A 10,793-nucleotide genomic window follows, 5' to 3' on the forward strand; every position below is an offset into this window, starting at 1 on the left:
TCAAGTTCAAACAAATGCCTCAAAACACATTGGCCGGAGGTTCATTCTACAGCAAGACAATGAACCCAAACATACTGCTAAAGTAACTTTTCCAAAGCTAAAAAATGGCCAATTCTTGAGTGGCCAAGGTTTCCACCTGATCTGAACCCGATTGAGCATGCCTTTTATATGCTGAAGAGAAAACTGAAAGGGACTAGCCGTCAAAACAAGCATAAGCTAAGGACGGCTGCAATACAGGCTTGGCAGAGCATCACCATAGAAGACACCCAGCAACTGGTGATATCCATGAAACCCAGCAAGCAGTCATTGCATGCAAAGGATATGCAACAAAATACTAGACATGACTACTTTCATTTACATGACATTGCTGTGTCCCAAACATTATGGTGCCCTGAAATGGGGGGACTATGTATAAACACTACTCTAATTTCTCCATGGTGAAACCAAAATGTATAAAAATGGCCTTTATTATAATCTGACAATGTGCACTTTAACCACATGTGATTTTTTTTCTATTACAAATCTCAAATTGTGGAGTACAGAGGCAAACAAATAAATGATGGGTCTTTGTCCCAAACATTATGGAGTGCTCTGTACATGTGTAAAATTGAATAGATAAATAAATCGGATCTAAGAATATTAAGAAGTATAGTGAAACGAGGTAAGTGGTTTAGCATTAATTAGCAGAGTGTGCTTATGAGTCCATATAGCTTGGAATATTTATCATAAATTATTTCAGCAAGACAAAATATTTGTAATAGAGGAAATAAAATCTATCTAACCTGTTAATGACAAAGGAAGTTGTCTTAAAGATGTAAACCTGAAAAAGAAAAAGACCAGTGAAAGTCCATTTTCTGCCACAAAGATGCAGACGTAATTAGAAAATTACTTTCATTTTAAAGACATTATTATTTTGTGAGGTCCAAAATACTAACAAATGAAAAGTATCCAAAATTATATAAACACATAAGACGCTGAAAATGGAGTTCAGTGAAGAGGGAAAACCATTGTTATTTTAGGTCAATAGCCATTCATCAGAGGTTAGCTAATGAACATATTTTAAGCTTCAGTGAAGGGATTGGGTAGAAAGACCATGGGTAATGTCTGTTCATGGAGATGGTACTGGACTGACTGAGAGAGGAAGGTGAAGACATGTTCATTGATGTTCATCTGTTGGAGATGATACGGATAGGAGATGATGAAATGTTGGAATTGTGAAGTATGAAATTAAACAGAAAGCCAGAAATACTCAGGAGGTCAAGTAGCATCTACAGAGAGAGTAAAACAAAGTTAACATTACAAATTGATGACCTCTAATCAGAATTGATCAGTACTGATACAAACTGGAAAGGTTTACAATTTGGAAATACTGAATTCAATATTAAGTATCGAGGGTTACAACATGCCTTGTCAGAAGATCAGATAATTACTATTTACAATACAAAAGGAGACCATAACACCTATTAGATCCATGCGACCTACCATCAGAGCAATGCCACCAGTGGCATTCCCCTTTTCTTTATTTCTAGGTAACACTGGTATTTATTCTCTCTCATGTCCATCTCTTTCCCTTTGGATGCCTCTCATCTACACTCGAAGTAATTTACAGTATTGGGATGTGGAACACCCGGGAACCCACACGATCACAGAGAGAACTGGCAAACTCCACATTGCAGAGGTCAGGATGAAAGCCAGAGAGCTAAAACTCTGATTCAGCAGCATTAAATATCACCTCACCTCCCTCTATACTGAAACACTGCTGTAAATTACCTTCTAAATTAACCTGTCATTTCCTTGCTTTCTAATATTATTTCCCCAGATTCGCTATCTATAGGACTACTAGCTCCTTTAAAAAAAGAAAAAAACTCTAACCAACTCTTGTATTTCTGACTAGCTTCATTTTGTACAATAATCTTCCCTTTCTGATTAACCTTTTAATGATTCTTGGCTCGCTTAAAACTAATTTGTCCAATCTCAAGAGTCAAGAGTGTTTTATTGTCATATGTGCCAGATGGGACAATGAAATTCTTGCTTCTTAATCTGTGACCTGCCATCCAACTTTGTTGCAATTGTGTGCTTTTTCCTCATGTCTGATACTAGCTTTAACTTGGGATGTCTGTTTTAAACACGAAGCCAAGAAAAAGATAAACTCCTCTGCCCACACATGATCCATATCCATCCATATCCATGTCCCAATGTTTGGTTAATCTTGACTGCTGGCTCCTCCACCTCTTGCCATTTTATCTCTTCCCTTTCCACCAACCAGGGATGAAAACGATGCTTCCAGGTGAAGTAGCAAGTCACTATTTTTTTTTAATGTGTACTGCATTCAGTGCTCTTGTGCATCTCCTCTACATTGGGGAAATCAAATATGGATTGGCTGACTGCATTGCAGAACTCCTCTCTTTAATTTGAATATTGATGTGGTATGTTATAACCCTCTGGACTTCATAATGAATTCAAAAATTTCAGGTAACCAGATTTAAGGGCCTGTCCCACTTACGCGACCTTTACAGGCGACTGCCGCCACCCGTGATAGGTCACCAAAATTTTCCACATGTTTTCAACACATTTACGACCATACAGGCAACCCCTGGCGACATGTCGCAGGTGACCTCTCACGACCATAGGAGACCTCCTCTAACGACCATACAGCCTGTATGGTCATGAGAGGTCTCCAAAGAGTTGTAGTGTCTTTCTGGTCACCACTGAATTTTCAACATGTTGAAAATTTCGGCGACCTATCACGGGTGCCGGCAGTCGCCTGTAAAGGTTGCGTAAGTGGGACTGGTAGAATTGTCCTTTATATCATAATTTTCTCTTTTAAATTCATAGTTCCAGCATCTGCAGTTTTTATTTTCCTTTTCTAACTTGATATTGTAGTTTGTAAGCCAAACAGACATCTGCATATAAAAGAAATGCTGAAATGAAAACAGGAAATACTTAAAATAATCAGCAGATTGAAGAAATGGACAGGCTAATGTTTCGGTTTGATGATCTTTCATCATTTGATCAAATTTAAATGTTAACTTTGTTTCTCAGATGCTACCTGACCTGCTAAGTACTTCAAGCATTTTCTGGCTTTATTTAAGAATGATATAGGAATACTTTGAATGTGCAGAAAAGATGGTTAATGATATTACAAATATACATCAACGATAGATGCCTGAATGATTCTAGAAAGCATCATATATTTTCACAATATTGTTAACCTACTGATTTAGAATGAAAAAAACGTACAATTACATCACCAGACCATCGAATGTATGGTCCATCGATGTATTCAAGTGAGAGTTATCTATAGCTCCTAGGGCTGACGGAATCAAGGGATATGGGGTGAAAGCAGGAATAGGGCATTGATTCTGGATGATCGTCCATGATCATAATGAATGGCGGCGCTGGCTCGAAGGGCAGAATGGCCTACTCCAGCACCTATTACAGGTGCACAACCTATCCGAAAGCCTTGGGACCAGACACTTGTCGGATTTCGGACATTTTCGGATTTCCGAATGGAAGATTTTTAGCGTAGATTAGGTAGGTAGCGCGGGCGGCTTGAAAAGTCTGGAGCAGCTGCCTCCTCCCCGGAGACCGGGAGAATCATTGCATAAATGTTAGTCAGTTAGTTTGGAGGGATTTTATGTGGTGGTGGTGGAGTAGGGGTGAAGGGGGAAACTTTAATTCTTAGTCCCCTACCTGGTCGGCGACTCCCAACCTCGCGGAGCTGGGGGCTTCGTCCGGCCGCGGGCGGCGCCGGTTGGAGCTCCGACCCCGGCAACTCTACCCCCGGCTGTGCGGCTCCAAATCCAGCGACGCTCCGCGAACGTTGGGTCGGCGGCCACAGCGCTCCGGAGCTTGCCGCACGGCGACCCGGTAAGGCATTGCCCGCTCCCCGCTGGTATCCCAGCGCTGCGACGCCGCCGACTCCCGACATTCGCGGAGCTGGGGCGTCCGGCCACGGGCCGCGCTGGATTTGGAGCGCCTCACAGCCAGGGGTAGAGTTGCCGGGGTCGGAGCTACAACCGGCGCCGCCCGCTGCCCCACCGGCCACAGCGCTGTGGAGCTTACTGCACGGCGACCCGGTAAGGCATTGACCGCTCCCCGCCTCTCCGACCAGGTAGGGGACTAAGAATTAAAGTTTACCCCTTCACCCCCCCCTTCACATAAAAGCCCTCCAAACTAACTGACTAATATTTAAGCAATGATTTACAGATGTTTAAGCGTCTCCCGGTCTCCGGGGAGGAGGCAGCCGCCACAGTAGTACAGACCTGGGTTGACCGTGGGTCGTTTCGGGTCAAGTTTGCGCCAAACGCGAGCTTTGGTGCGCAGACGACATCTGGGAAAAATGGCCGGTTTTCGGAGTTTTTCGGTTTCCGGAACACCGGATAAAAGGTTGTGCACCTGTATCTATGAATGTTACTCTGTCCTAAAGATGATTTGTTGCTCAAAATTCTTCTCCGTTATATGTCATAAATGTTCCTTTCATTGGTTTAACCTATGCTCTCCTTTCTCATGTTCCTATGTCCTTATATTCTGCATACCTTGATGTCGATCAAAAAACTGGAATCCTGAAATCTGATAGGCGTGACAAAGCGCCTTCGATATGAAGAATTCATTCTGTTTCTCTTTCCACAGACGCTGCTTGAGCTGCTGAGTGATCCCAGCTTTTTCTGCTTCTATACCTTGAATGCTGTCAACTACAGCTGATTTTATATGATTTTAGCAGGTAAAGAACAGGGTAAGCTACAAATTTGATCTTACCAATTATTTGCAACACTAATTGAAACCCATATCAGATGGACCTTAATCTCATTATTGTTTCAATTTCACGTTTGAGATTACAGAAATCAAGCACCGTTGCTCCAGGATACAGGATTAATAATTAAGGAATTAAGCGTCTTGACCTGAAATGTCATCCATTCCTTCTCTGCAGAGATGCTACCTGTCCCCTTCAGCATTTTGTATCTACCTTTAATAATTAAGGACCTGGATGAAGAATCAGATACATTCAAAGTTGGAAAGCTTTGGAATTCTCTGTCCCAGAAGACTGTTTAGTATTTTAAAGAATGACCTTAGGATACATTTCAGGACAACAAGGGAATTGAGGAATAAGTTAGAAGATCGCTGGCCCTCCACTCCGCTCTGGACCACTTGGACAACAAAAACTCATATGTCAGGCTGTTATTTATCGATTACAGCTCGGCATTTAACACAATCATCCCCTCCAAGCTGGTTACCAAACTCGCAGAAGTGGGTCTCTGCGCATCCCTCTGCAATTGGATCCTCGACTTCCTCATTCACAGACCACAGTCTGTTCGTGTTGGTGGAAGTGTGTCAGCCTCGATAACAATCAGCACGGGAGCACCTCAAGGCTGCGTGCTCAGCCCCCTGCTGTACTCACTCTATACTCATGACTGCGTAGCCAGTCACAGTGCGAAATCCATCATCAAGTTCGCTGACGACACCACTGTTGTGGGACGTATCACTGATGGGGATGAGTCAGAGTACAGAAGAGAGATCGAGCAACTGTCCATATGGTGCCAGCGCAATAACCTGGCCCTCAACACCAGCAAAACCAAGGAACTGATTGTGGACTTTGGAAGGAGTAGGAGGGGGACCCACAGCCCCATTTATATCAACGGGTCGATGGTTGAAAGGGTCAAGAGCTTCAAATTCCTGGGCGTGCACATCTCTGAAGATCTTTCCTGGTCCGAGAACACTAGTGCAATTATCAAGAAAGCTCATCAGCACCTTTACTTCCTGAGATTACGGAGAGTTGGTTTGTCAAGGAAGACTCTCTCTAACTTCTACAGGTGCACAGTAGGGAGCATGCTGACCGGTTGCATCGTGGCTTGGTTCGGCAATTTGAGCGCCCTGGAGAGGAAAAGACTACAAAAAGTAGTAAACACTGCCCAGTCCATCATCGGCTCTGACCTTTCTTCCATCGAGGGGATTTATCGCAGTCGCTGCCTCAAAAAGGCTGGCAGTATCATCAAAGACCCACACCATCCTGTCCACACACTCATCTCCCTGCTACCTTCAGGTAGAAGGTACAGGAGCCTGAATACTGCAACAACCAGGTTCAGGAATAGCTACTTCCCCACAGCCATCAGGCTATTAAACCTGGCTCGGACAAATCTCTGATTATTAATAACCCATATTCTGTTTTTTGCACTTTATCAGTTTATTTATTCATGTGTGTATATATTTATAATATGGTATATGGACACACTTATCTGTTTTGTAGTAAATACCTACTATGTTCTGTTGTGCTGTAGCAAAGCAAGAATTTCAATGTCCTATACAGGGACACATGACAATGAATTCACTTGAACTTGAAGAGCAGGGTTACAATAGATTATCTTGTTGAATGGTGAAGCAGGGTCAGAGTCAAAACCCCACCTCCACATTTTCCATGTGTTTTGTAAATGAGCAGATAATATTTTTTTAAAAACAATAAAGTATGCTTGTAATCTAACATAGCACTATTTTACAACAAAATAGTAAATATATTTTCACAACACATGCTTCCAGTTTGAAGCCCCTACCTGACGACCATAGCAGCAGCTTGTTTAAGGAGGATTGCATTTCTCACACATGGGACCTAAGAGCAAGATAGGAGAACATATGATGAAAAATTGCATTTGAATTCACAGGAACAGAAGGAAATAAGAGCAGGAGTGGGTCATTTAAGCCTTCAAGCCTGCCTGGCATTCAATATGATTGTGGCTGATCTATGCTGGCCTCTTCTGTGCCAGTTCCCCATAACTCTGAATTCCTCAATCTTTCAAATATTTATCAATCTCCATCTTAAACGCATCCAATGATCTGGCCTCCAGCACCCTCTGGGACAGAGAATTCCAGTGATTCACAACCCTCTAAGGAAGAAAATTCTCTGTGGACTAGGCAGAGAGCCCCCTTATTTTATAACTATAGACACCCCCACACCCCTGTGACAATATCTCAACATCTCTCCTTTAACTGCCCTATGAGTATGAGACTTACTGCATTCATTACAAATAATTAACTGGTCACAATTTGATAAATTAGTTGAGTTGAGATGTGAAAAAGTCAACAACAGCAAGTCTTCTTGAACAAGTTAGGGCTTTATTCTTTGGAGCGCAGAAGGTTAAGGGGGGACTTGATAGAGGTTTTTATAATGATGAGAGGGATAGACAGAGTTGACGTGGAAAAGCTTTTCCCACTGAGAGTAGGGAAGATTCAAACAAGGGGACATGACTTGAGAATTAAGGGAGAACATCTTTACTCAGAGAGTGGTAGCTGTGTGGAATGAGCTTCCAGTGAAGGTGGTGGAGGCAGGTTCGTTTTTATCATTTAAAAATAAATTGGATAGTTATATGGATGGGAAAGAATGGAGGGTTATGGTCTGAGCGCAGGTATATGGGACTAGGGGAGATTATGTGTTCGGCACGGACTAGAAGGGTCGAGATGGCCTGTTTCCGTGCTGTAATTGTGTATATGGTTATATGGTTCTTTCTTTGTTAATTTCACTCCTTCTCTATTGATGATAATGCTTTGCTTGAGTACTGATGCACGGGCAGCAATCACCTCCAGTAACTCAATCAAGTGATCATTATTCACCTACACGAAAAGAGTAACTCAGTAAGTCAGGCAACATATCTGGAGGACATGTACAGGTGATGTTTCAGGTCAGGACCTTTCTTTAAACTGAGTATTGTGCGTGTGTGATGTTTGAGGTTAGGATCTTCTTCGAACTGAAAGCTGGAAAAGAGGTGGGTCCAACTAAATGAGAGTAAGTCTGAGGTCATCCTTCTCGGCCCCTCGGACTCAATCAAAATGATAGCAGGCAGCCTTGGAAGCCTTACCCCACTTCTCAAACGTCACGTCAAAAACCTCGGCGTGATATTTGACTCGGCACTGAAATTTGACAAACAAGTCAATGCCGTGGTAAAAGCTAGCTTCTTTCAGCTTCGGACGATAGCTAAAATAAAACAATTCCTCCACTTTGATGACCTCGAAAAGATCATCCACACATTTATCTCCTCCCGCCTAGATTACTGCAACTCTCTTTACACTGGCATCAACCAATCTTCCCTGTCCCGCCTGCAACTGGTCCAAAACGCCGCAGCGAGACTCCTGACGGGCACCCGAAAAAGGGACCACATAACCCCGATCCTGGCCTCTCTCCACTGGCTCCCTGTGCGGTTCCGTATACATTTCAAGACCCTCCTCTATGTCTAAAAAGCCCTAAATGGGCTTGCCCCCTCCTACATTACAAGTCTTCTCACCCACCACTCCACCTCCAGGTCCCTCAGATCAGCCGACTTGGGGCTGCTGAATATCCCGCGTTTTTAGGGTGACCGCACCTTTGCGGTTGTAGCTCCTAGACTGTGGAGCAGCATCCCCCTTCCCAACAGAACTGCCCCCTCCATTGACTCCTTTAAGTCAAGACTAAAAACTTATCTATACTCCCAAGCCTTTCCTGACGTCCACTGAGCGAGGGCTATATGTATATAGTTTGTTTGTTTATACTATACTTATAACAAATGTAAAGCCCTTTGGCCAACGAGAGTTGTTTTTTAAATGTGCTATATAAATAAATGTGACTTGACCAAAGCATGGCATGTAAATAGGTGGATACAGGTGAGGGGAGTTTGTAGATGGGAGGACAAAGGCTAGAGACAAAAAGGGGACAAAATGGTGTGAAATAATCCAGACAAAAAATATTTTTTTGTTCATGTCCTCCAGAGGCCTGACCCACTGAATTACTCCAGCACTTTGTGAACCTTGTATTTCCATTATTCACATACAAATCTTGGCACTGTCAAAACCTATTCACTTCAAGCATATATACAGTTTTAGCATACACTTCTGGCAGAGTGCTACCCAGTGATTAGAAAATAAATCTGAATTTCCCACACCAAATTATTAGACAGATATATAGGGCCTCCAACATAGTTCAGAAAGCCTTGTGCTTCCCAAGTTCAATTACACTTCAATATAAATTCTGAGCCATCGCACAAGTTAAGCTTAAAATGAGACAATTAAAAAAAAAAATGTTATACAAGAAGGAAAACAATGAAGACTAAGTCTATTATATAGGAATGTTTTGGTATTACATTAGCCACTGAGAAACACAAAATGACAATCTGCTATATCTCATCAATGAAAAAACATAGCATGCTCATGCCAGTAGAATACGTTTCCTTCTGTTCTATGTTAAAATACATTTTCCATCCTGCTTCTGAATATTATTTCTGATGAGCTGTCAAGAAACACCAAATATTTAAACTGTTTCCCATTTAAAATTTATGTTAGTATGCAATATTATTACTTTTCATCAATAGCAAAGTAAGCAGCACATGCAAACACCATGTGTATTGCCCTGGACAATGGTTTGGTGGGCAATGACTAAAATTGAAGAACCCTCATTCTTACACAATTGTTCAAAAAAAAACCTAGCTTCATCTTTTTCATATAAGGGTCTTGCTTTTATATGGCACCATTCAATCATTTCACTACATCGTAGAGGTCCACAGCCAATTTGTGCCACAGGTGCCTGTGTGACAATAACCAAGTTTAGTGACAGTGCTATTTAAGAGGGGATCAGGTGCCAACCAAAACATCACAGGTTTTCCCCCTTGCTCTTTTTGGAATGGGCCAGTGGGTTTTTTCTGTGTCAACTGCGAAGGAAGATTGGATTCCGATTTAATATTTTACTCAAAACATGGCATTGCACTACAGTTGGGCTGGACTTTCCTGATCAAGACTCCGCAGTGAGACCCGATAATCCGTCACAGACCCCCGTCTCCCGACATGATCTTAGGTCCTCTGTATGTTTAAAAGTGGGAGAGAGAGAGAGATGCCAGCTATATGAGATATGAGATATAGCTATATAGCTATAAGATATGATCTTATAGCTATATTAGCTTATAGTTATAGCTATATGATCTTATAGCTATGTAGCTATAATATATGATCTTATAGCTATATTAGCTTATAGTTATAGCTATATGATCTTATAGCTATGTAGCTATAATATATGATCTTATAGCTATATTAGCTTATAGTTATAGCTATAAGATATGATCTTATAGCTATAAGATCTTTGGCCAGCAGTTTCCGTAAGACGCTCAGAAAAGTATTATTTTATTAAAAGGAAGCCCTGGCCCATCACACCCGCTCATTCTGTGCATTTACAGTACACTCACACGCAACTCCATGGAACTGCTCTTATCACATAAAACAAGGACTCTCTGTTGCAATGCAAGTCACCTTGGTCACCTTGGTCAGGACACGATTCATACTTGGAACAAAACTACAGCACCAACCAGTCCAGGCCCCACAGCTAAACCCCCGCCGGAAACCGGCCCCTGAAACCTCCCGCTGCAGCACCAACAACTAACGTTCCGGCTTCAGTCTGGTTCACCAAATACACTCACAATCAAAAGAAAAATGTAACAAAAGGGAGTCATATATTTAAAGAAGAATTCAAATTGAATTGAAACAGAGAATGTTAGTTTATACAGATGGATGAAAATAAAAAGAGTGAGGCAACCGAAGTTATTTAATTTCACACAGAGAGTGGTGAAATCTCTGGAAACTCTCTGCCACAGTAGGTAGTTGAGGCCAGTACATTGGCTATATTTATGAGGGAGTTAGATGTGGCCCTTGTGTATAATAAAGGGGGTATGGAGAGAAGGCAGGTACGGGATACTGAGTTGGATGATCAGCCAGGATCATATTGAATGGCGGTGCAGGCTCGAAGGGCCAAATGGCCTCTACTCCTGCGCCTAATTTCTGTGTTTCTATGT

General features: G+C 42.2%; 1 protein-coding gene across 1 annotated transcript in view; it reads right to left on the bottom strand.

The window, feature by feature from the left end:
• The window catches only part of mrpl48 (mitochondrial ribosomal protein L48), a 34,552-nt gene extending 24,198 nt beyond the window's left edge, over positions 1 to 10,354 (bottom strand). The window contains exons 1-3 of the mRNA XM_055636437.1: positions 10,255 to 10,354; positions 6,546 to 6,601; positions 783 to 820 (exon numbers count right to left, since the gene is read on the bottom strand). Coding sequence (XP_055492412.1) covers positions 783 to 820; positions 6,546 to 6,601; positions 10,255 to 10,284 — 124 coding nt within the window. The 5' untranslated portion in view covers positions 10,285 to 10,354. The remainder of the gene's footprint in view (positions 1 to 782; positions 821 to 6,545; positions 6,602 to 10,254) is intronic.
• Between the last annotated feature and the right edge of the window lie 439 nt (positions 10,355 to 10,793).

The sequence above is a fragment of the Leucoraja erinacea genome, chromosome 6 (assembly GCF_028641065.1).
Source record: "Leucoraja erinacea ecotype New England chromosome 6, Leri_hhj_1, whole genome shotgun sequence".
Lineage (NCBI taxonomy): Eukaryota > Metazoa > Chordata > Chondrichthyes > Rajiformes > Rajidae > Leucoraja > Leucoraja erinaceus.